The sequence below is a fragment of the Somniosus microcephalus genome, chromosome 12, assembly GCF_052327205.1.
Source record: "Somniosus microcephalus isolate GS21.2 chromosome 12, FLI_Smic_1.0, whole genome shotgun sequence".
NCBI lineage: Eukaryota > Metazoa > Chordata > Chondrichthyes > Squaliformes > Somniosidae > Somniosus > Somniosus microcephalus.
In genome coordinates, this window is record NC_140998.1 from 133,475,620 (window position 1) to 133,501,869 (window position 26,250).

Below are 26,250 nucleotides of genomic sequence, written 5' to 3' on the forward strand. Positions count from 1 at the left end.
AAACCACGCGCTGCGTAAAAATATATCTTCTCGTCTCCTGTCTCCCCTCTGCTTCTTTTGCTAATTACCTTAAATCTTCATCCTCTGGTTACTGACTCTTCTGTCAGTGGAAACAGTTTCTCCTTATTTATCAAAACCCCTCATGATTATGATCACCTCTATTAAATCTCCCCTTAACCTTGCCTGCTCTAAGGAGAAAAATCCCAGCTTCATGTGTCTGCTTAAACAATCAAACAGTTTTACCTTGACTGCAGACTGCCTGTAGCAGTGTACAGACTGACCAGGGATGCAAATTCCTCTACCTTCCCCCAGTACACACACAGTCAGACAGCAGACAGACTCCCAGCATGCAGTTGCAGAAGATGCTTTCAAACTTGCGATAATACTGGTAAACCTTAAATTCCTTATTTAAAAAAGATATAGTGCAGAGGTCTTTATGAATTTAAACGAACGAAAAGCAGAATACTGCAAATGCTGGAAATCTAAAACAAATCTAGAAGCAGTGCTGAGAAAGTGTTTATACCTGAAATGTTTTCTAGATGCTGCCTGACCCGCTGAGTATTTCTAGTATTTTCTGTCTTTGTTTCTGATTTTAGAATCATAGAATGATGCAGCACAGAACGAGGCCATTCGGCCCATCGTGCCTGTGCCGGCTCTTTGGTAGAGCTATCCAATTAATCCCGCACCCTTGCTCTTTCCCCGTAGCCTTGTAATTTCTTTCCCTGATCTGTTGCAAACGTGTTTCCCCCAGTTGAGATTTTTTTTAACCCAGGAAATCTGAGGAAGATTGTTGCATTTCTCTGATGTGACTGTCTCTCTAGTGTTTTTTAAAAAATAAATAAATAAAAAATCCTCCAGCACAAAGGCAGCTTTTGGTGATTATCATTGGGACAGAGAATGGTTGCGTGGTGATGCTGTCACACTGTTTGAACGCTGCAATTAAAGGACTCTAATTTCTAATGATTCCAATTGGAAGCTGAGAAATCTTGTTTTATATGTGGTCAACCATGAGTAATTGCACTTGAGTTTGATGTAGACTGGATTATGAATCTCCTCACTGCAGTAGAATTTAAGATGACTATATGAATATTAAATCTCCCTATGGAGGGGACCATGTCGGTATTGAAATCTCCTGCTGACCTTTGACTTTCTTGTTGTGTTAGGATGACCCTTACACCAACCTGAACACGGCCTTTGATGTGGCAGAAAAATACCTGGACATTCCCAAAATGTTGGATGCTGAAGGTGAGAAAAGGCTTTACTTTAATTAGACTTAACCAAATCTTAGTGGATTTTTGTTACACCATCTTAGAACTGTTATAATCACGAGATGAACCTAATCCTTAGAGTTAAATAGTTAATGCAAGTAGCTAAATGTTGCAGTCTTAACCGATTTAGGTGTTTGAAGTGCACCTAGGCTGCAAGTTGTCTTTAGTTTCATTGTTTCGCAATTTGTGCTGTTCCTGTACTTCAAGTCACTTCCTGCTTCATTAACTAAAAATCAGCAATGTATGCTGTTATAATTTATAGTCTTATTGAGAAATGTTTATGCAGTCTCAATAAAATTTGGTCTGTAGCTGATTTCAATGCAGAGGTTAAGATTTTACTTCAGAGCTCAAATCGAAGTCGATAATCTCTGGACTGGGCATACATTCCCAAAGCTACCACCAGTCAGCTGTAGCTGTCCCAAATGACAGTGCATATTCTACTTAGAACTGAATCCTGATTTCACAGCAACTCATTGAGAAAATGGGCAAAATGCTCCTTGTATTGCAAAGAGCAGAGTCAATGCTCACTTCCCATCTCTTCAATGTCCAAACCTAGTGTTCTGGGATTTAATTTGAATGAATGGTCCAACCAATAGACTCAAAAGCAGCTGCAGTGTAATGACTGGTCCCTAGGGTCAACATTACAGAAAATGTTATCAATGACTAGAAAAGGCTTGAGAAAATTTATGACTTCATTGGCACCTGCTGTGGCAGTAAAGGTTTGCCTATTTTCAAAGTGGGCTCCCTTTGGGACTGAGGTGCCTAAGAGAGAGGGATATATAAAGGGATATATAGATTTCTCAGTAGCACGGTTTAGAGACTCAAACATGGAGATGGGTTTCCACACGTCAGCCACCCAGCTGACCAAAGAAAAATCGGGCAACTGAAGTAATCAATTGAGCAACTGTTCCTGACCTTCAAAGTTGAAGTCTTGAGTGCTCAAGTAGCTCCCTACTTGAATAATATGTTAGAAACTTTGCATTTAACATGTCATTAAACAAACTTCTGTGACCATTCTGTAATTTTGAAAATTGGGGACACAGCAACAGCTTGCATTTATTTAGCGCCTTTAACGTAGTAAAATGTCCCAAGGTGCTTCACAGGCACTTTATCAAACAAAATTTGACACCAAGCTACTTGAGATATTAGGACAGGTATAGGTTTTAAGGAGCGCCATAAGGGAGGAGAGAGTGGTCGAGAGACGGGGGAGGGAATTCCAGAGCTTAGGGCCTAGGCAGCAAAAGGCATGGCCACCAATGGTGAAGCAATTAAAATCAGGGATGTGCTAGAGGCGATTAAAATCGGGGATGCGCAGGAGGCCAGAATTGGAGGAGTGCAGAGATCTTGGATGGTTGTAGGGTTGAAGGAGATTAGAGATAGGGAGGAGCGAGGCCATGGAGGGATCTGAAAACCTGGATGAGAATTTTTTTAATTGAGGCGTTGCCGAGCTGGGAATCCGGGAAGGCCAGTGAGCACAAGGGTGATGGGTGAACGGGGCTTGGTGCGAGTTAGGATACGGGCAGCAGAGTTTTGGATGAGTTCAAGTTTATGGAGGGTGGAAGATGGGAGACTGGCCAGGAATAGTCAATTCTAGAGGTCGCAAAGGCATGGATGAGGATTTCAGCAGCAGATGAGCTGAGGCAGGGGCGGAGACGGGCGATGTTAAGGACGTGGAAGTAGGTGGTTTTGTTGATGGTGAGGATATGGGCTCGGAAGCTCAGCTTGGGGTCAAGTAGGATGCCACGGTTGCAAACAGTCTGGATTAGCCTCAAACAGTGGCCAGGGAGAAGGATGGAATCAGTGGCGAGGGAACAGAGTTTGTGGTGGGGACCGAAGACAATGGCTTCGGTCTTCCCAATATTTAGTTGGAGGAAATTTCTGCTCATCCAGGACTGGATGTCTGACGAGCAGTGTGACAAATCGGGGGCAGTGGAGGAGTCGAGAGGTGAAGGTGAGGTAGAGACTGTCAAAGATATCTGGCTGAAGTCGAGGACAATATTTTACTATGACTATTGTCTTGAATATTCAAATAACCTCCTTATTTACATATTTTGGAGCATTATGTGTGATTGATATTTTTTATTCAAATTGGCAACTTTTCTCCACCAATTTTCTCTCCTGTTTTCCCCTTCCACCCACTCATCCCACGTGTTTTCACTCCTTGCTGGGGTGCAGATTCATGGGCAATGGCTGCCCTCCAGTACCTTGCCCAAATGGGCATTATTAATCTGCAAGCCTAGACAGTCAGCAAACTATTTGACAGTCAAGCCTAATCCGATCCTTGCCCTTTGCCCACTCCAGACAGGGCTTCTGAATTTTGATCAAGAGCAGCAACCCTGACTGATTTTTGTATTTTTCCCCCATCCCCATCTTTCACACCGAGGGGCAATAAAGCATATTGTAACCCCTTTACTGTGACCCTGGATGACGTCAATTAACTCAGCACAACCTGGAATCCTCCTGGGCTGTATGGTTGAGCCACACATTGGATATATTTGCAAAGCCATCAGCTTTGGGCGGCACAGTGGCATAGTGGTTAGCACTGTTGCCTCACAGCGCCAGGGACCCGGGTTCAAATCCGGCCTCTGGTGACTGTCTGTGTGGAGTTTGCACATTCTCCCCGTGTTTGCATGGGTTTCCTCCGGGTGCTCCGGTTTCCTCCCACAGTCCAAAGAGGTGCGGGTTAGGTTGATTGGCCATGATAAAAATTGGCCCTTCGTGTTAGGGGGGATTAAATACGCGGGGTTACGGGGATAGGGTTTGGGGTGGGATGGCTGTCGGTGTAGGGACCGGGTGCTAGGGTTTGGATGATCAGCCATGATCTCGTTGAATGGCGGAGCAGGCTCGAAGGGCCGAATGGCCTACTCCTGCTCCTATCTTCTATGTTTCTAGGAGGAGCATTTGTCCACTTACCATAAGTTTTCGTCCACTAATGCATTTTTGTTCTACAATATATTTATGTAGGCCGTTTGCAAGAAGGTGTTAATTCCCCTAATGGAAATGTGTGGGGGGAACAAATTAAGCACATCCCAGACTTCCTCATTCCCCAACTTCTGTAACTCCAGAAAGAAAACTTGAGGGTTGCAATAGTCCCGAACATTTTAAAATTTGGAAATGATGCTTCAAAGTTAAGAGAGCGAGACAGAATTGAAATTGACCTGCAAAAAACTTAGATTAAATCGGGAGAGTTGAGAGGTAGATGCCTGGAAGGCTGAATAAATGGATTTGGTGTCAGATAAGGCTGATTGGTAAACTAAATAGCTGTAATTCCTTGTGAATTTTAAACAGTTCCGTTCCTTATACAGTTGTTAGATCCTAAATGTGGCAATAATAGCTAAATTGAATCAGTAGTATACACATTTTCATAAGTGTGGAAGTTTTATGACATGAAAACCACACCATTTCACATCTATTCATGGGTGTTTTCTCCGATTTAGCCTTCAGCATTCTGTTAACCACTGTATAAGCTGAACAATGTGAAAACACTCTTTAATAAACCTGTTACAATTTAGCAAAACATTATGATTTTTTTATATAGTCCCTTGTAGTGTCACATGGCAGCTCACCTCTTTGAGGGTGTTGTTATACTGCAGACGTCCATCTCTGACCAGAACCCATAGAGATGTATAATTGGTAGATCCAAGTTATACTGTGAGCTCTGCTATCTTGGCCTGTGACGCTTCCGGTTAGGAGTGCCCTTCTCTACCAACATTAAAAAGGTTTCATGCTGAGTTTCAAAGCTCTTGGATGGCTCAATGGCCTGGGTCCTTTTAAAGTCTAGCTGTGCATTGGGTTGGAGTTGCACTATACCTGGTGCAATGCCCAAGCCATGTAAGACTGCCAACTAGAGTAATTACATGCCACTCAATTTCCATGTGATCAGGAGTCAGATTCTCTGTTATATTACTGCTCTTGCCTAATGCAAATTAGAATCCTCTGCATCAGTGCAAAAGCAGCAGTATAAAACAGCATCAATTTTAAAGCTTCTTTTGAAGCACTGCACTCCGTTAAGCATCAGTTGTGTCTTTATTTTATTAAGAGATTGACTTTGCACGTGAATATTTTTCATTGTAGTGGATCCTGCCTATTATCCTACCTGGTGTGTGAAATCATGTTCGGTCACTGTTATCTTAACACTAATTAGCAGAAAAGCATTCTCCCTCTGGGGCAGTGCTTCCTTTTGATTGGAGCACCATTTGCCTAGAGCTTTTGCAGAACTTTTTATTTTGTCGCCTGACAGATATGATTTATGCCTTGAACAGTTCTATGCCTGTTTTTGGGCATGCATTATTGGGAGTCGTTGTTCGCTGTTAGTAATTGGAAAATGGGAAGTGTCTAACATGATGGTCTGGTCCCTTAAAGAAACAATGGGACACTAATTCTTGCTTGTGTACTTGACTATTATAGGATGCAATGAAATCTGATCATGTTTTCTTGGGTGGGGCACAGCACCTTGCTCACCCTTCACATGCACAACTATGTACTAGAAATTCAAATAACAAAAGTATTAAATCTTTCTTGTTTTTTGATACAAATTGTGTTACACTATGTACTGTCCAAAGTAAAACATGTTCTTGTCTTGAGCAATATGTGTTGCTGCTTGTGGTTTGCTTCCCTAGTTATATTAATCCATGATAACGTTGGTCCCATGGCCAAACTTCAGTTCCTGTTCACTTTTTTTTTAAATGAAGCTCCACAGTCTGATATTCTGTCATGGTGGCCTGGCCAATTCACAAGTTGATGATGTAACTGATACATTGGCCATGTTATATTGCTGTCTTTTGATAGCAGTTTTTAATGTGTTCACTGGACTCATTGACGGTGCTATTTTTAATATTGTTAATTTGTTTGAAACAAACAGTATTGGTCATCAACAATAGTGGGCTTTAGCTTAATCTGCTATTGCGTTCCGTGTGCATTGGGAGAATTCAAATTTTCAAGACGATAGGATAAGAGTTGAATTTCACTCAATGTGATCATCTTCAACTTTTTGAATGCAAAAATCACTATAGGCCTCTTGCACCAGGCTCCTTGTGTAGCCCCCAGTTCCCACCTCTTTTGTGTAATATAACTGTCTCTAAATGTTTTCCCCCCAAATTGACTTTTCAGTAGATGAATACATTGTGTTGAATTTAAAAAAAATTAAATCCTTTCCTGTGTTTCCTGACAGACATTGTGGGTACAGCTCGTCCGGATGAGAAGGCAATCATGACTTATGTCTCTAGCTTCTACCATGCATTTTCAGGAGCCCAAAAGGTATCCCAGGAATCCATATTTCCCAGCAGCAATTGCTTCTCTGGCTAACTATAAATCTTTTTTTTCCTGTTCTCCAGCTGGTATGTGTTTTTCCCATGCTGAACTTTCCACTCTTGATATGATCTCCTGTGTTGCATGATGGGAACAGTATGGTTCTTCGCTGATTTTATCTTGGCTCACCTTTTCTTTCTTAATCTTTTCTTCTCTTCCTTGCACAGATCTTATAAACACGCTTAGGCCGGATGAAAAGGCTATAATGACCTATGTTTCATGTTACTACCATGCGTTCTCAGGTGCGCAGAAGGTGAGAAACCTACCTCACCCCTGTAGAATTCCTCTTTGATTTAGATTTTCATATCTTGTTTTGACAGATCCAATATTGTCCTCTTCACTTTTTTTAGTCTGGCTTATGGTGGTCCAGCTAATAAAAATCTTAAAAGATACTGGTTTAGAGGTTAAACATACTTGTTCATCCATTGCACCAACTCCGCTTCAGCCACCCTAGAACGCAGTTCGTTTTTTTATAAATCTGATCGATTGGGTAGTCAAATTCTCCATATTGCTTTCCCACATTTTGAAATATGAAAAGGAGCAAAATATATCAAAGTTGCACTTTGACTGTAGACTTCTCCATCCACCTGACCTCAATATCACTTTGCGGTTGACTTAGTAGGTGTGATGTGCTTGTGTGTGCGGTGCTGAGCTGAATGGCATTGTTGCCTCATCCACCAGTTTTTGTACAGCTCTTGTAGCAGTCTCACCAACCATTAAAAAAAAAGATACGGCTGACAAGCTTGAGTGGCATGAGGCCTTTGGACCTGAACATCACACCAACTACAGTATAGTGGATTGTAGGGCTCTCTTCTCGTTTGCTGCCAATGCTGTTCTTTAAGTGACTCTAGGTGCCTCCATTAGGCAGCACATATGAGTGGCTGTTTACAAAAAAATCTTCTGTAATGAAGAGTGTAAATTATTGAACAACCTGTGTCTGTCGGTATTGAATGCAACAGTATGAAAATTTGTTCATCATACTGAGGAACTGCACTGAGTAATTACTGTTAACAGCACTTTGGTGCTGAACTGATGACTTCCAAAGAACCAAACTGAGACCACATTTGGGTCAGCCATCTCCCCCTTCCCCCCCCCCCCTCCCTCCTCAAGTTCCTCTTTCATTGTTCTGCCACAGGGATGCCAGGGGAGGACAGTCTGGGATACAGACTTCTGTATGCCTGCTATCAGTCCGATTGTTGATTATGCCCCCACACCGCCCCCAACGTGAATGATTTCATTCTGTGAGGTAAAACTTTTCCTGTCAGTTTATCCTTCTGCATCTGCTCTTCCCTCCTGCATTGTTCCACTTTGGGGACCCAACCCAGAGTTTGGCAAACTTGTCTCAAAGTTTGATTGCAGCTAGTCTTGGGTCTGGCACAGGATTGTGATGGTTAGCACGTTTAAGGCCCCTGCTCTAAATGGACAAATCCTGGGAACTGCAACTACTTATAAAGTGCTGGAGTTGATCGAAGGGCCGTTGTAAATTTCAGGTTCCAGGTCAACAACTCTCCTTTCCCTTTCTAATTGTTCTGTTTGTGACAGTTCTCTTTATGCATCCCAGCTACCTATTACACATCAACCCGGACTTTAACATTAGTGGGTCCACAATAAGCCAGCAGCAAATCCGTTTCCAACCCTAGTAACTTCCTCATGTTGAAATATGAATTTCTTTTTACAATTTCTTTGCTTCATTCTTGAGACTGGTGTCCTCATCTTTCATAGACTATATCCATTTCTCTTTATTGATTAATATCTTTTGCTTCACTCTCTGTGGCTTGGCTGATCCTCAGAGCAATATAATGTTCAATTAATTGTTGTGTATAATATGCTTAATTGATTCCTAACTGCATTAACTCAATACAAGTTTCTTTTTAGTACTGCGGATTGTGGTAAAATGTCTTATCCGGTTTGTGGCTTTTCCATATTTATTTTTTCTCTGGGGCAGAGCAGTTTATAAAATTAATGGTGTAGCTGGATTCTGCTTAAATAAAATACTATTCTAATGGGACCTGTTGAGTAGCATAATTATGGTTCAAAATGGCTGGTTGTATAGAAGACGTGTAACAGTGAATGAAAAATAATTCCAGCGAATGATGTCCACGTGCCTGCCTATTAAAACCATTGTATGGCATCCGATCATCTTTATGAACTCTTTTTAGCGTGGATTCTTTCTGCTATGAAGAGGACTTAAGTGTGAACAATGGTGCAATCATATTAAAACCATTCCCAAATACTATAGTTTCATGAGTATAACTATACTTTTTATACATTTGTACTAAATGCCTCGGCGCCAAGTTTGTGTGCATTGGCTACCTCGTACTTTAGTTGTGTTCTCCTTTTTAGTCGTTCTATTCCATTCCTTGCACCGCTTCCCTAGTCAGGAAGATGGGCAGCTGACCCTACTCTTAACCAACCCATCAAGAGGCTGCAACCAAACAGGCTCTGCCTTTTTTTATTTCTCTCTAACTCCTGGATGGGTGGAACAACCTAAACGCGTGTATGTTTGCTTAGCTGAGATTGAGAATTCATCATTTGGGAAATAACTGGTAAGTGAGAGGCCCATCTGTTCACTCTTGATGGGGGAAGGTTTATTCAAGCCTATAAATGCATGTCTGGGACAGCATGTGTGGTCCAAATGTGAGGCTGTTTATGAAACTTTATTCTTTTGTACGTTGCTTATTGAACATGCTGTTCCCAAGGTCAGTTGATCAGATATTGCCCACAAATAAGTTTTCCCTGTCTTGCAGCATCTGTCTGCACCACTGTTGTGAAGAAGCAGCTGGAAAGATTTCCTATAGTTTACTGAATTTGTGCAAATGTAAACATTTATTTTCTGCTCCTCTCTCAAACCCTTTTTTCATTGCTCATTTTCCACTCAGATATTAGTATTGCGAGCCTGAGGAAAATGTCTCCTGAGCAGCTTCCTTCTCTCGTCCTGTCCCTAATGCCGTGCAGGTAGAGGCCCTGGTTTGGCTGGAGGTTTTTCTTTTGCACTTATGGCTTGTGTTTTCAAGTTGATGCTGAATTGGTGCTGGTTTGTGTGTAGTAGCTCACTCTTTAGACATTGCATGAATTTTTCCACTGGTCTTGCATCTCTTCTTCTTTTAATACCCTGCAAGTCTATCTCTGTGGTTTTACGTGTCTAAGGGGGCCCCTTGTTCTAACTGGTCCAACAGTCTGTCCAAAGTGAGACAAAGATGAAAGTTTCTCTTGAGAGTTCCAATACCACACACACACAATTTTATTTAATATTTAAATGGGCTTTCAACCCGATCCTCGTCGGCCAAACCAGATTAACTGGTCGTTTACCTTCATTGCTGTGCAAAATGGCTGCCACATTTGCCTACATAAATCCCTGTACTCCCAAATATTTCTTTAAACGTGAAGCACTTTGAGAGGTTTCTGTTTTTCTAAGGGGGACTGAATTTCTCAATCCTGCATGGTAGCCTTTCCAAAATGCGCTGGTATCCCATTTCCACTGCTGGGTCCTGACTGAGGCAGCCAAGTGGCTCCGGATGCATATTAATATTGGACGCTGCACATGTTTTGAGAATGTTGCCACCCGGCGAAAAAATGACAATATTGGAAGTGTCCGAACTGGATTGCACTCCAAACACACATGGTAATCTAGCGTAACTACCCCATGTATTTGTGCAGCTTTGAGAGAAAATTGCTTAGTAAGTAAATATTGGATTTGAATGGCCACAAACAAACAACAAACCTGCTCTCATCTGCACCCGTACTGTAAATGGCTTCTGAATTGGAAATGTGTTTGCTGAGTGACTTTCTGCACAAACACACATTAGCAAGTTTCTGTGGAACATTTATTTTTTGCTGATGGTGCTGTCATGTGAGCTTTTCTGACCCGTGTGTGAAATGCAGTTGGTAAACACTCGACAGGAACTGTGTGCGCTCAGTATACAGTGAGTCACTCCACAGCCAAGCTCCACACTTTTTTTAAATTTCCGTTCTTTGGGTTTGAAGCCGGTAGTAGTTTATATAAGTTGTGTGAAACCGGTAGAGTGTTAACTGAAGATGGGGCCTTAGCAAATTAATCAGTTGTTAAGACCCATTTCCCTAGTCATTGCTAATTTTTATTTTAATGTCCCGGTCCAAAAACCTGCTACTTAAATGATGTGTTTTCCAGAACCAGTGGTCGATGTTGGATTTGTAGGGCGCTTCTCTCTCATGTAAATTACAACCATCATTACATGCATTTGTTAGTGTGATTCTCACAATACAGATGCACCCTGGCAATCTAGTATCACTTCACTTAAAATAAAACAATTTGGCACATCCTCCTCCAAAAAGGTTTGCTCTTTTTAAGTAACATTGTATAGACTCATTGGCCTAGAAATTCGGTGGGCTACACCACCAGTTAGCGCCCAAAGAGGGCACTTAGTGTGTTTAGCGCCACTGGCTACGCCTCCTGCTAAATTTAGCGGGGCGCTAATGGCAGCGTTAGCCTGTAGTGCTGCGCTGCCACCGATGACGTCATCGGTGTGCGCAGCGCCCCGCTACTGCCCCGATCGTGATATTTGGTAGCGCCCTCCGCTGTACCCGCTGTAACGCCGGTCGCAATTTGTGACCGGTTCAAGGGGGCCTACTTGCGGCGGTAGAGGCGCAAATTAAAGGAGAGGTGCGGGGCGGACATTTTTGTTGTTGGCCGCCTGCCAGCACCTCTCCGCGCTGCCGTCCCCCCCCCCCCCCCCCCCGGGTAGTGCCGGCTGTGTCCCAAGAGCCGGTCAGTTCTCCTCAGTGCCGGGCTCTTTTGCTGGCACTCGCGATCGCCGTTTGCGCTGCAGCAGGCCCCTCCCCTTTAAGAAGGGGAGGAAGGCCTGCAGTACCGCAGCGTGTGGCGCTGCGGCACGTTGCACTGCGATTTTCAGTTGCAGCACCCCAAGAGGGATGCAGGGCGCCTCGAGCAGCACCCTGCTTCCGTTTGGGGCGCTGAAACTGAATTTCCGGCTGGCGCTCGCGGCTCCTTCCGGGGCGGTACTTCCGGCGCCCAGGCGAGACTGGGGCGCCACCGAATTTCTAGGCCATTGTCTTGAAGATTGGGAGCAGTGTGCTGGCCTGTTCTGTTTAATGTAGATGTTAATGATGCCCAGTTTCACCATTATGTGCTGGTGCCCTCTAGTTGAACCTTGAAACAAGTACAGTAATTTCATTTGGTTTGTAATATCCCAATTAGTTTAAATTGGATGTGGTTAATGAGGGTAAATGCTTCTTGCTTGTCTGTCTATCCTCTACTGTTTACTGATATTTCTGTATATTTCTCGAATTTTTCTTGCTTATTCATTTTCTTGCATTGACATATTCGGGTTTTTTTTCTCCTGCTTCTGTAGAATCAGACTTTTTTTCTAAAACTTTTTTCTTCCCTTCTCCTCCTTTGAGTCGCTCTGTGCCACACGCTTTATCTCCAGCTTCTGCCTCTACTACGCTCTGGAAAATTCACTTACAGGTGAGGAAGGATGACTGTCTCTTCAAAAAGAATGTCCTTCCTTCCTGTGGGGAAGTGCTTGGCTTGTATTTAGCACTGCTCCGCCATCGCACAGCAGAGATTGGGGACTCCATTTGCAGAGGACTGTGGGCATGGAGCCACTCTGAAAGCAGAGTGTTGCCACTTGCCGCCTTCCAGATGCAGTACCTTTCTTGTTCTCTTCCCCCAGCCCTTTGTTGATTTACATTTTTTTTCCCCCCTGTGCATTTGTTTCTGCTGTTTGCCTATTTTTCCTTTCTTTGCCTCAGTAAAGACTACAGTGGCAGTCTGAGCTGCTGTCGTTCTGTTGGAATTGAGGCCTCCAACTGCTGTTACACACGTGTGGACTTCAGTCCGGCTGTTTGAACCTGTAGAGTGTTTGTAGTTCCAGTCTCACTGTAGTAATGCCTTGGTACTTCAAATCGGGCCTGCTAATCCAAACTGCTAAGTTTGGCTGCAATACAAGACCTGACCGGTCTCTACAATTCAAATATCCTGTTTATATTTTCCACCTGGTTTGGCCTATTTAAAAAGCCAACAGGAGTTGAATTTGATGGGGGGGGTGGGAGGGAAACTGGATGATTCTGCTCTCCTTTTCCACTGCTGAAGCAAATAAAATGATAAGTTAAATACACCTTTTGGTGAGATTCGAAGTGGTGAGTAACATTGACTTCTCTCTACGCTCCCCATTTCCCAACCATTACAGATTAGTAAAAAAAGAGTGACTTTGCAGGGAGATTTCTGGCACAATGGCCATTCACCCTGGCTGAGAGCTGTGTTAAATTTCAGCCCTCACTAATAAGATGAAAGGCTCCATTCTACTGGATGTGACGCAGGTTTGAACACTCTTAAACCCAGTTCCTCGGTGAAGAGAGGTCCATCGTAAAAATAAATGTCCCTAATTTAGTAGTAATTGGCTTGTAAGTGATTACCTCAGGATGACTGGTTTTGGAATTTAAACATTTCAAGAGGTGATGGTCTTCTGAGGTTGGTGTAAGTCTGTTTTTAGGGCAGAGTAGAGCCAGATTCGCTGTGTACTGTCTGTCTTGCCCAATCCCACAGCCTGCAATTTGCCACAAATTGGCAACTCACTATTGGCGGCCGTAAGGATGGCTGATGTGGAATATGTAAATGTCACAGAGAATGGACTTCTGAGCTTGGCGGTTAAGGCATTTTGTTGGGTCAGCATAGCAGGAGCATTACCGTGGACCTGGCTGGCCTGGGTCTGTCTTGGAGTGCTTGACGCTGACATTAGAAATGGGGAAAATATCCCACTGTCTCCTTGACTGATACCAGCTGACTTGGCACAGATCAGAGTGTGAAGCTGAGAAACGTTCTGTCCTGTTGCTCAGTACCACACCATGGGGGTTCATTCCCTTATTGAGCTATGTGGGGAGACTGAGCACTGAAGTGTTGCAGCTTCATTCCCATTTCTGTATTGTAGGTGGTGTAAAAATGAAATTCATGCTCTTCAGGGGCGGAATTGTGATTACGGCAACCAGCTCGGCACTGGGCTAGTGCAGCTGGAAACACTGTTACAAATACATTTTGCATCTAATATTAGCATCTTCCAGGTTCAACTGCAGATTGCTGTTTGGTTGCCGAGCAACCAAATGGAAAGTGAAAGTTATTGCGTGACTGGAGGTTGAGTAAAGAAAATGGTTGCGTGGTAAGAGCCAAGAGGTTAAATCTTGTCCAAAAATTGTAGCTTTGCAGTTCAGGCCAGTTTCAGAGCGAATGAGGTTCTTAAATTGGTTCCAGGATCTGGTTATCACAAGATATCTTGGCAAGTTCTTGTTTCTGCAGATAGAACGAGTGTTTCTTCTTTTGGATTGACTGCAGATGTGAGTCCTTTGAACGCTCGGCAATAAGACTGCGCAGTGACCATCTCAAATGAAGAGTCAGGATCTCCCAATGGCAGTCAAAGCTGTGGGTGGAGGATGCTTTATTCTTGATTGATGGCCATCTCCATCTCCTGCTACTTTGTGGTTTGCATTATTTGACAATTGAGCTGGATTTGATTGGGTGAAGACATCAAATGAGCAGACTTCACAATTCGTTACAATGGACAAAATTCTCCTTGTCAAAATGTCTAAATATGTGGAGAGATTTATAGTTGCTAAACAATGCTGAATTTTTAAGTTTTTTTTTACTATTGTATGTAATAATTTTATCAGGTAGAAAAATAATTAATTGAAGACCATTAAACCCCCCTCTAGATGGATTGCTATGAGTAAAGTTCATGTAATACTCGTACCTAAAAGCAGTGTTTGCAGCGGGAGTTAGTTGTGCTCCCATGGCTGAACATCATAAGAAAACTCCCTAATGTAATAATTTTATGTGAAAAATCTAGGAAGTGGCTGATTGTAGTGTGGGCCACAGGAAACATCCATCAAATAGCAGCTTCTAAAATGGCACTCAAAAATGACGGCTCCAAAAATGTTCTCGGAAAGCGGAAATGATAATAGTCGCAGCCTGTTTTGAAGTTCTGTTCTCTCAGCCTTGCTTTTGGAAATGGCGTTTTATCCAGCCCAGTGGATGAAAGCCTCTAATCGCTGCTGAATCAAATTAGTACTGCCAAAAACTCATGTCAAAATTCTGCTTTCAGTTTGACACCAAATTCAGTCTTTTGCAGGACTGAGTTCCTGATGAGGTGCAATTGGCACCAATGCATGGAGCTGCCCTCCTTGGGGAGTGCTGGGTGCTGTTCAATGCAAGATGGAGAAAACCACTCGTTCTGCACTTTAAGTACAACCAAGGGAGTTTAACTGTTTGGGTCTGAGCACCTACAGTCGTGGAGCCAAGCACCATTAACCAGAGGACTGTGACCTGGTATCCTCACACTGAATCATTCATTCACCACTTTTACTGGACATTTTTTTGCCAGTTTGTGGCTGGCAGGATCTGTACTGTCACCCAATAGTAAACTGGCCAGCCATTGGTGGAATATGTATAGCCACGACAAATGAGACATTTGAAGCCTAAACCAACCCACTCACTGGTTGAAGGAGAACAGGTGGTAAAGAATGGTACAAGTGATAGTGAAGACTATCAGTATCAGCAAGCTTAACCTCTTCATTCTGCTCTTGCACTGCTTAATAGAATTTCTGGTGTTGTAGAGGCCTCAATGGTTTAACAGAGAATACTTGTCCTGTGGTGGTAATGATGCATGAAAACCAAGCCAGGTGTGATCCGAGTTCCCATTCTGTAACTGAGTAAGCAGCGTTGACAAGTTTTGTAGAGCAGGGATTTTTAATTCCTTGAGTGAACCAAGATTTGTTTACCTTTTTCTCCTCTCTCCAGGCGGAGACAGCAGCCAATCGGATCTGCAAAGTTCTGGCTGTTAACCAGGAGAATGAGCAGCTAATGGAGGATTACGAGAAGCTGGCTACTGATGTATGTACACGATCGCATCACCAGAACTTTAGAATTGTAGGGATGTTTTCTCCTTGAAACTGAAATGTGTGCTTCAAAAAAGGGATCGGGGAACCACCCCAAATATTATTCCACAAATGAGCTTCTTCAGATTCTTGTGGGGAATCTCCCTTCTTTTTTCCCTCCCATTTCATTCACATAACATGTGCACCTATGGAGTTCTTCCTTGACAAATATTCAAATAACAAAGGTCCAAATAGCTGGAAGCAATAAAACAAAACTGTAAATGATCAGCCCTAAAGTACAGAAAGGCGTAATTATTCTATTGAAATTAGTTCTTAATTCACAAGTAATGCCATTTGTGACATTCTAGATTGGTTGTCCTCTTTATGTTGGAAGGCTCATTTTACACTTTTTAATTTAGGTGGACCTGCAGACAGCAGGGCCTTTAAAAGGCCCACAGATTTTAACAGCCTTTTCATTTTTTTTTCCAACTTCCCCTTCAGCTTTTGTGAGCCTTTGCGCCTGTTGCTTTTTACAAAAAAAAATGTTTTATCCCCAAGCTCCATTTATTGCCATTAGGGTCCATTCGAGTTGACGCTTTCGGAGGAGGAGGAGTAGCTGTGGAGGGTTACCAGGCAGGTCAGGTTGCCAGAGATTTGCTGTACACCCTCCTGCCAGCATCCGCTCTCTTACAGAGAGAGGTCGTGTGTCTCGCTGTGGTAGACATAGTTGCCGGCGGCTCCTCTTCCCAAAGGAGACCGAACAGCAGAACTCTGGCGGTATCGGGGACAGCAAAGGTCGGCTGTGGCCTGAAGCTTGTCTGTCCTTCATTGCAGTGCTGGCCTATGGGGTGGTGCTGTGACGTGGCACAGAGGAACACCAACCATCGTATGTAATCTTGAATTAAATAGCCAAGGATGCCAATCACTGCTTTTACCCACTGGACCATTGCTGGGAGATAGAGGTGTGAAGAGATCCTCCCCTGCAACATTCCAGAATGAGTTCCAGAATTCTACAGTGAATGATGATGTATTGCAGTCCTGATCCTTCCCAGCTATGGCTTATCCTGGGTCAGTTATTTAATTTCCATGAAGTAACAAATCTCGATGTTGCTTCAGGTGACCTATACTCCTGAGTGTCCTGAGAATTTTCCCCTAGTTTTTAAGCATAGTTGTGGCATAAATAAAACAAGCCAAGTTGGGGCAGGAGTTTGTGGAACACACAGAAAGGGATGGACTGGGGAACTGTAAGCCTCTATGCAAGTTCAGTATCATTGTTCTGGGCCCAAGTCACTGGTACTGGACTCATCAGCTTTCATGGATGACACCCATGATGATCATGAAGTCTGAGATACTTCAGTACTTACTGAGCGTTGGGCTTTCTTCAGTCTCCGTAATGGAGGATATTGACAATAAATGGAGATCTGTAATTGGACACGGTATGCAGGTGTCTATCCTGGGGCAACCAGATCTGGTAAGTGGCTGGCAGCCATGTTTGTTTTTCAGCATTACATCCATACAAGTGTAGGTGTGGTACAGTGTAAAATGGCAACCAAGAAAAGTCCATCAGAATATGAAATTTGACCCTATAATTTTTATCATGTCTAAATTCATGACATCATGTCCAATCAGCAACCCTGAAGCATCACCAATCCCATCCTCCATTAATAACATAGCAAGACACTCCCCCACTGTTCCTTTTACAATCATCCGAATTCACTTCCGTATAGAGGGAGGAGCAATATAGAGCTGGAAGAAGTTTTACAAGCTTTCTAGGTCCCTAACGGCACTGTTATGTTGTAGCTCCTGGAGTGGATCCGACGCACCATCCCATGGTTGGAGAATCGCTCCCCAGAGAATACCATGCAGGCCATGCAGCAGAAGCTAGAGGATTTCCGAGACTACCGCCGGCTCCACAAACCACCCAAAGTGCAGGAGAAGTGCCAGCTGGAAATCAACTTCAACACCCTGCAGACCAAACTGCGACTCAGCAACAGGCCTGCCTTCATGCCATCTGAAGGCAAGATGGTGTCGGTATGTATTAATAGAGTAATACAGTACATCTTTCTGAACATACACTGGAGAAGCAATTCCATTGTAAATGCTTCATAACTGAGATCCCCAAGCTCATTTTTCATTTCCAATTGACTCTTGGGTTATTGGGTGTGATTTGGTTGTATAGGGTTTAGTCATTCCACATTTGGTGCAGATTTTATCATTGCTGTAGTGTTAAATTGTAGGGCTGCAAGATGTAAATCTTGGCCTCTGGCCACAGTAACCCTGTCATTTTGCACTGAAGAACCTGTTGGATAATAGTGTGAACCCATGTCCAAACTCATTTTTCATAGGACCTTTCTTTGTAGACAGTGGCTTGTGCACTGTTGGAGTACAGTGACAATCTCTTTCCCTACACATTTATAACTGTAAAACACTAATATATGTTACTGTTCATTTCAATATCCAGATTATATTATGATTTTCACCCATTCCTTATGCTTATGACCTTCAATCATAACTTGGTTCTTGGCACCCCTGATCTTCCTAATGGCAAATTGCCAGCAAATGAAATCCACTCTGTCCAGTTTGGTTGTGAATGTTTGTTTGGAATTAATTTATGGATTTTCTTAATTTATTCTGGGGATATGGGTGTCGCTAACGAGGCCAGAATTTATTGCCCATCTTTGGTTAGGATAGCGTAGATAGAGAGGAACTATTTCCGCTGGTTGGGGAGTCTAGGACTAGGGTACATTGCCTAAAAGTTAGAGCCAGATCTTTCAGAAGTGAAATTAGGAAACACTTCTACACACAGAGTGGTAGAAGTTTGGAACTCTCTTCCGCAAATGGCAATTGATGCTGGGTCAGTTGTTAATTTTAAATCTGAGATTGATAGATTTCTGTTAACCAAAGGTGTTAAGGGATACGGGCCAAAGGCGGGTTAGGTCACAGATCAGCCATGGATATGGAGTTAGGTCACAGATCAGCCATGATCTCATTGAATGGCAGAACAGGCTCAAGGGGCTAAATGGCCTACACCTTTTCCTATGTTCCTGGTTGCCCTTGAGAAGAAGGTGGTTGTTGGGCTTCTTGAACAGCTGCAGTCCATGTGGTGAAGGTACTCCCACAGTGTTGTTAGGAAGGGAATTCCAGGATTTTGACCCAGCGACCATGAAAATGTAAAGTGTTGCACCTTGAACTGCAGCCCAGGCGTCGACCATTTCTTTTGGTGCCACAATTCACAGAAACCCTCAGAAATGCACGAATCTCCCTGAAGTGTGTCATGCTTCCCTTGATGGCATTGGTTTCAGATCCTTTCATGTTTTCATGTCCTTCTGGGGCAAGTGAGCCTCTGTCGGGTTTTAGGACTAACTGTGAACCTCACAGGTCATTTCTTTTATTTAATAATTGGAAACGGCCGCAGTGATGCAATGCTAGGTTATAAATTTTAAATAGAGAGGCAGGGAGAATAAGGGGATTGTTCACAGACGTGTGAAACATGATTAAACCTCTGCTTTAAAAAAAGCTGCACGCAGAAGAGAAATGTTCGAGCTTTGCAACTCATTGATTTTAGACTTGTGTCTGACCTAATGGTTGTATGTGGTTTTTAAAAATGATGAACTGTATTAATGCAGTTGTTCACGAGAAATCATTTTTTAGGCTTTTCTTAAGATGAAGTTGAATTTGTTTCCCCAGAAGTTCATCCGGTGAGCAGTTCAGCTGTTCAGGCCAAGAAGGCCCCAGGTTCAATCCCTAGCTGATATCCGCAGGGCAAGCAATACAGTGCTACAATCTGCTTCCGTGTCTTTGGGTTGGAGAGGGGCAAGTGGGCCGGGATTCTTGCTCCTGATCCCTATCCCGCACCCCAGCTGGAAATTATTCTTCTCAGTGTGAACTTTGGGTGAGGGCAGGGTGAGCTTTGGCTTGGATGCCTCACGTGGTCAATAATCAGTTGACTCTCATTGTGGAGGGTCACATATGAAGAATAATGCTCACTTGGCCAAGCTTATTGAGGGCAAACATTGCCTGTGGCATCTTACTCCAGGAAGAGGTCAATATTATGTCCGTGAATGATTGAGACACGGACAGCAGGAGTTGAACAAAACAAGTCTTTACTGATTGAAGTCAATCGGGAAACTGAAACTACAGAGGCTCACTAGCGCCTTTTATACAGGGGTGGTCACTGCCGGTACTGCAGTCTGAGACCAGTTATTCTCTTAAAGGTACATACACAACAATTCCTCCCCTTTTAGATAAACAGTACATAACATTCATTTAACAACTAAATGATGACTAATTACAATCACAATTACGGTTGCTAGATACATTGGTTAAGTTTAAGCAATTATAAGTTCAGTCTTTGAGGAGGCTTCCTGATTCTGTCTGGATAACGCCTCTTTGGGGTATCAGGTTCTTCTGGCAATGTTGAGTCGGGATCAATGTCGTTGTTTGGTTCATCTTCCAATATCACCGATTCTGCGGTAGCTGCAATTGGTGCGTCAATTTCATTGCCAGGTGTATCAGATCGTGGTGTGGAGTTGACGTTTTCCTGTGACTCTAGAATCTGGTCAGCATGGCGTCTTACAATGCTCTCTCCAATGTCCACGGTATACATGAGAGGTCCTTGCTGTGTACAAATCGTTCCTGGCTGCCATTTCTCAGTGCGGTAGTCCCGGGCCAAAACTGGTTGACCTATCTTAAAACTCCTGGTCGGCCTTTCATTCATATTCTGAAACTGCCTGTTCTCCACATCTCTTCGGACTTTTGGCTTAACCAAATCCAAGCGACATCGTAGTCTTCGATTGAAGAACATCATGGCTGGAGTTTGGTTGGTAACCGAATGTGTCGCATTCCGGTAGGCAAACAAGAAGTTGTCCACCTTGTGTTGTAGGGGTATATCTTCATTACACATTGCCTTGATAGCCTTCTTGAATGTTTGAACAAACCTCTCGGCCAATCCATTAGTGGCTGGATGATATGGGGCAGATGTGTAATGCTTAACACCATTGTTCTTTAAGAACCTCCGGAACTCTTCAGACACAAACTGTGGTCCATTGTCAGAGCAAATCTGTTCAGGCAGCCCATTCCTGGCGAATATGGTTCGTAAAACTGTGATAGTTTTTTCCGTGGTGGTTGAGGACATTTTTATTACCTCTGGCCACTTTGAGCATCCACCGCAATTCAAAACATCGAGTCCATGAAGGGACCAGCAAAATCAATGTGCACCCTTTGCCATGGAGATGAGGGCCACTCCCATGGATGCAGAGGAGCTTGTGGTGGGGCGTTTTGGACCTTCTGGCATCCTGCACAGCTCTTGGTCATCTCTTCGATTTCTCTATCGATTCCCGGCCACCACACAAACGCTCTGGCTAAGTTCTTCATTTTTACCCCACCCAGATGACCCTCATGAAGCTCATTGAGCACTCTATCCGTCAACTTAGGTGGAATTACTACTCTGGATCCACACATCAAGGTTCCTCTGCACACTGACAGCTGTTCTCTTCTCGGCGAGAATGCTGGCAGCAGTGGTTCGCCATGTGCTGGCCATCCCTTCACCGTTAAATCATAGACCCGTGATAGTGTCGGGTCATTCCGTGTTTCCTTTTCTATGTTTGCATTCGTCACGGAGACATTCGACTATGGTCGAGTGGAATAACTCCATTGGATCCACTGCAAGGTCGTCTTCTTCCACCGTCGGCAACGGTAGGCGTGACAATCCATCAGCATTCCCATGCTGTTTAGTTCCTTTGTACTCAATGTCATATTGGTGTGCCCCTAGGAAAAGGGACCACCTCTGCAGCCGTTGTGCTGTCATTATCGGTACGCCCTTCTGAGGGTTGAAAATGGAGACAAGAGGTTGATGATCGGTTAGTAGAGTAAATTTTTGACCGTGCAGGTAGTGATTGAACTTCTTCACCCCCCCCACACTAGGCTGAGGGCCTCTCTGTCAATCTGGGCGTAGTTATGCTCGGCAGAAGTTAACGAGCGTGACGCAAAAGCTATCGGCCTCTCTAAACCATCAAGGAATTTATGTGACAGTACCGCCCCAATGCCGTAGGGAGACGCATCACACGCCAGTCTGATCGGCAGTGCTGGGTTGTAGTGAGCCAATACTTCTCTTGAAGTGATTAAGTCCTTACTCTTCTGAAAGGCCCACTTACAGTCATTGCTCCATTTCCATGCTACTCCCGTTCGTAGCAGGGCGTTCAGTGGGTGCAGAATTGTCGACAAATTCGGCAAAAACTTATGGTAGTAATTCACCAATCCGAGGAATGACCTCAGTTGCGACACATTTTTCAGGCGCTGGGGCCTTAAGAACCGCTTCAATTTTGTCAGGGGACTTATGTAACCCCTCTTCATCAATCACATGGCCACAATACGATATCTGTTTCTTAAAAAACTTGCACTTGGGGCGGTTGGCTCGTAGCCCATGTTCCCGTCGTCTAGTGAGCACCTGTTCTAAGTTGTTAAGGTGTTCACTGTCATCTTCACCTGTCACAAGGATGTCGTCCAAGTAACACTGAGTCCCCGGAATCCCTTGCAGGACTTGTTCCATCGCTCTTTGCCATATCGCCGGAGCCGATGCTACTCCGAATACCAATCGATGATACTGGTAAAGACCTTTGTGAGTGTTTATCGTGAGATACTTCCTAGAGGATTCTTCAACCTCCATCTGCAAATATGCTTGTGCTAGGTCAATTTTTGTAAAACGCTTCCCTCCAGACAGTGAGGCAAAGATGTCTTCTATCCTTGGAAGAGGATATTGTACTGTGTGAAGGACTGGGTTCACCGTCACCTTGAAATCCCCACAGATGCGAACCTCCCTTGGCTCCTCAGACTTATTGCTTAACGTTTTCTTCATGACAGGAACGATGGGTGTCGCCCACTCGCTCCAGTCGACCTTAGACAACACGCCTGCCTTCTCCAGATTCTCCAGCTCTGCCTCGACGGCTGGGCGAATTGCATATGGTACCAGTCTTGCTTTGAAAAACTTGGGAATTGCATTCTCTTCTATTTTTATCGAGGCGGTTACGCCTTTAAGCGTGCCCAGTTCTTGTTGAAATACCTCTTTGGCGTTAGCTAAGATTGTTGACAATCGTCCAGGAGTGACGTCGTCCTCTTTTTTACCGTCCACCGTCATTGCATGAATGGAGTGCCAATCGAAGCTTATCTTCCTGATCCATTCACGTCCCAATAACGGTGGTCCACCATTTTGCAGTATGTAGAGATACAATTTCCGTATTTTCTTGCCGTTGTATTCGACAGGCACCCTTATTTTTCCTCTGGGGTATACTTTTTGCCCCGTATACGTCGTCAAGACGATGGATGTCTCTCTCAAGGGTATGTGTGAGAATAGCCGCTCGTAGTCTCGTCGATTCATGACGGTTAGCGCTGATCCTGTATCCAATTCCATTTTAACTTGGGACCCTGCTATCGTGAGGGTGACCCAAATGGTTCGGTGATCCTCTTTTGCGATTACATTGTGAAGTTTGAGACAGCTTAGTCTCCTGTTCCCGGATTCACTATCGCTCATCTGGTCTTCGGAACTACTGTCCGTCATCTTTTGTACTTTCTTGTACGGTTCCTTAGTAGCCTTTTTGTTGTTGCTGGTCTTCTTCCCAGACCTGCAAACTCGTGCAATGTGTCCCATCTTTCCGCATTGCCTGCATATTTTGTCTTTGGACCAGCAGTCCTTCTGGTCATGGTTAGTTCTGCCGCAGCGATAACATTTTGCAAATCCCCGTGTCATTTCGTGGGTGCCGTATTCCTGTGGCTTTTGTTGAATTTCCGCAGCTCCCCTGGCTGCTGCTTCGTATGATACTGCCATGCTGAAAGCCTTATCTAGCGTCAGCTCTTTCTCTGAGAGTAACTTCTTCTGTGTTCCTTCACTCAGGAGTCCACAGACAAATTTGTCCCGTAGGGTATCTGCCAGTCCTGCTCCGAACTGGCAGTGCTTTGATAGCTTGCGTAGTTCCGTAAGGTACTCAGCATTGCTCTCATCTTTATGCTGAGTTCTCCTGTGGAATTTAAATCTTTCTGCTATCAACAGCGGTGCAGGGTTTAGGTGTTCCTGTAGGACAGCAACAATTTCATTAAAACTCTTCGCCTTCGGTTTGGCTGGAGTAATCAGGTCCCGCAATAGGCCGTACGTTCTAGCGCCCATTAATTTAGCAATACCGATGCCTTTTTCTCATCGGCTATTTCGTTTGCCTCGCAATATACCTCGACTCTTTCCACATACGTGGTCCAGTCCTCTCTTGTATTATCAAAGGCAGTGATACAGCCAGTCTTCGGCATCTTGAAAATCTAAAATGGCACCTCCCGCGCTTTGCCGCCTTCCCCGATTTAACAAAATGGCGCCTCCCGCGCTTTGCCTTCTTCCCCGCTGATTAAGATGGCGCCTCCCGCGCTTTGCCGCCTTCCCCGCTGTTGCTAGCGCTGCTTTCCGCAGTTTCCGTTGCAACCTGCAGCTCCTCGCGGTTTCCTGCGCGTTTAATATTTTTTTTTATTATTTTCCCGTCGTGGAACAACCCTGTGGGACTCTTGCCTCCCTCTTCTTGGGTCTATACGCAGCCCAGCTTCGTAGCACTGGCCACGCCCTGTGTGCTCCACCCTCTCTCCTCTTCCCGACAACGCTGCTCGGCCCCGTTGCAAGCCACCCGCTCGAGTTCGCAAACGCCGCAGCCCAGGAAGGATCAGTGTACTACCTGCCACCAGCCCGATTAGCTGAAGCACCGTCGACAGGAACCAGGCCCCGCTTCCGACAGCTTCTCCAGCAATCTTCAACTCCGCTAACACAGGGGCGGATGCCCACGGTCGACGCCCGTTTCTACTGCTTCTTTCTTCCTTCTGGCCTCGACCTCTGCTCACTTCGTTGCAGGAATTGATCCCAGGAGGTGGTGCAGACTGTAGGTAAGTTCGTATCTGCTCGTCGCCAGTATTATGTCCGTGAATGATTGAGACACGGACAGCAGGAGTTGAACAAAACAAGTCTTTACTGATTGAAGTCAATCGGGAAACTGAAACTACAGAGGCTCACTAGCGCCTTTTATACAGGGGTGGTCACTGCCGGTACTGCAGTCTGAGACCAGTTATTCTCTTAAAGGTCAACAGTCAACACCTCTGGAGAGCTGGAGAAAACATTTAACAGAGAGTAGAAGGGAGAAAAAAAGATACAAGTTGAGTGAGTGGGACCCAGAGCAGAGCGTTCAATTACACCGATTGTGGAACTGATTGGAAATGTGAGTTTTAATGCTCCTGTAATCAAACACCTTGTTCATCCCATAAGGGACCAATTCTGAGTAAATATGGATATGTCATTTGGGCAACAAACGAGAGAGGTCAGCAATACGAGATTGCTAACTGCCCAGGACCGCCACCAGTTGTCACTGTGAAAAGTGAAATAACTTCAAATGAAATGTTCAGGGTACAATCCTCCCACCGCCCACCCAGCCCCCAAGATCTGGGGCGTCTCAGCCCTCACAAAAATAAAATAAATCACTTGTTTCCCCATGACCCCTCACACTACATTGTGTCACAATGAGGAAGTGGAGACAAGGTGCTTAATCACTGAGCATGAGGAAAGAAAAATTGGGGAGAGTCACCCTAAGTGTTCATTACCTTTCACTTCCCCTCAGCCCACATGATCTAATGGTGTTTCACTTTGGTATTAGCGTGGGATCAGAGCAGGTTACCTTTTTGAAAGGGAGTGTTTTTTAGGTTTTGGTGGGTGAGACAGTTGGGCCATGGAGGAAAAAAAATAAAGGAAGGAAATAATTTTACCCTCACCTGATTTATTTTTTTCTTTTCAATTACAAACCTATTGAATAAATGTCTAGCTGCAAATTGTTTTGATTTATATTTTGCGCTTTATTTTAAGTAGAATAGCACTTTCGCTGCCCTGCTGGGGCTGCCATTTCCCCCACAGCCTGACTCAGCAGATCACATTGGTGCCCACCACTGTTTGGCCATATTTTACCTTCAGACCTTGGCATACGCAGAAGGCTCAGTGTGTCTGTTACTGCAGATTAACTTGCATTAATTAATTTAAAAATCTCGGGAGGGATTAGGGAGCAATGCAACCTTGTGTTTAAGGGCTTCCCTTTTTTTTACAAAAAATTTCTAAACTAATATATGGCCCTCAAATAACAATGTTAGACTCCTTACTAGCCTGTTGGTTGTTTTTGGATTTTTATTTAGTGTTAATGTGACTACCTAATCAGTGGATGTAGTGTGCAGCCAGAGCTGAGATGGTCCTGCTCAAAGCATGGACTGGTTCAGTGCTGAATCCTAAATTCCTTTCCTTACTAAGTACAGGTAGACTACCCTTTATCCGGACTTCCGAAAACCGAAACCCTCTAAAAACCGAAGGTTTTTTCGTTCAGCGTAAGTCGTGCGTACGACTTACGCTGAACGAAAAAACCGAAGGTTTTTAGAGGGTTCCGGTTGCGGAAGTTCGGATAAAGGGTAAGTCGTGCGCACGACCCCCCGCCGACCCCCCCGCCAGCCCCGACAACCGCCAGCCGCCGACCCCGCCGGCCCCGACAACCGCCGACCCCCCCCCGCGGACCCCGCCGCGGACCCCGCCAGCCCTGACAACCGCCGACCCCCGCGTACCCCGCCGACCCCGACTGACTTACGCTGAGCGTCAGCGTAAGTCGTGCGCACGACCCCCCGCGGACCCCCGCCGACCCACCTTCCGAAATCCGAAATTCTCCTTTATCCGAAACTCGGCTGGTCCCGAGGTTTTCGGATAAAGGATAGTCTACCTGTACATGGATGCTGTAAGGTGATGCCTGTCTGTAGGGTCTGCTATGCTTGT

At 44.5% G+C, this 26,250-nt stretch overlaps 1 protein-coding gene across 7 annotated transcripts in view; it reads left to right on the plus strand.

The window, feature by feature from the left end:
- actn1 (actinin, alpha 1) overlaps positions 1 to 26,250 on the plus strand; it is a 213,212-nt gene that overhangs the window by 148,988 nt on the left and 37,974 nt on the right. For 4 of the 7 annotated variants that reach the window (XM_086003578.1, XM_086003581.1, XM_086003583.1 and 1 more), the window contains exons 7-10: positions 1,164 to 1,245; positions 6,439 to 6,524; positions 15,361 to 15,453; positions 17,238 to 17,468. In XM_086003578.1, coding sequence (XP_085859704.1) covers positions 1,164 to 1,245; positions 6,439 to 6,524; positions 15,361 to 15,453; positions 17,238 to 17,468 — 492 coding nt within the window. Of the gene's footprint in view, positions 1 to 1,163; positions 1,246 to 6,438; positions 6,525 to 6,742; positions 6,829 to 15,360; positions 15,454 to 17,237; positions 17,469 to 26,250 lie in introns of all 7 variants that reach the window. The other 3 variants (XM_086003580.1, XM_086003582.1, XM_086003584.1) reach the window with 1 other exon arrangement.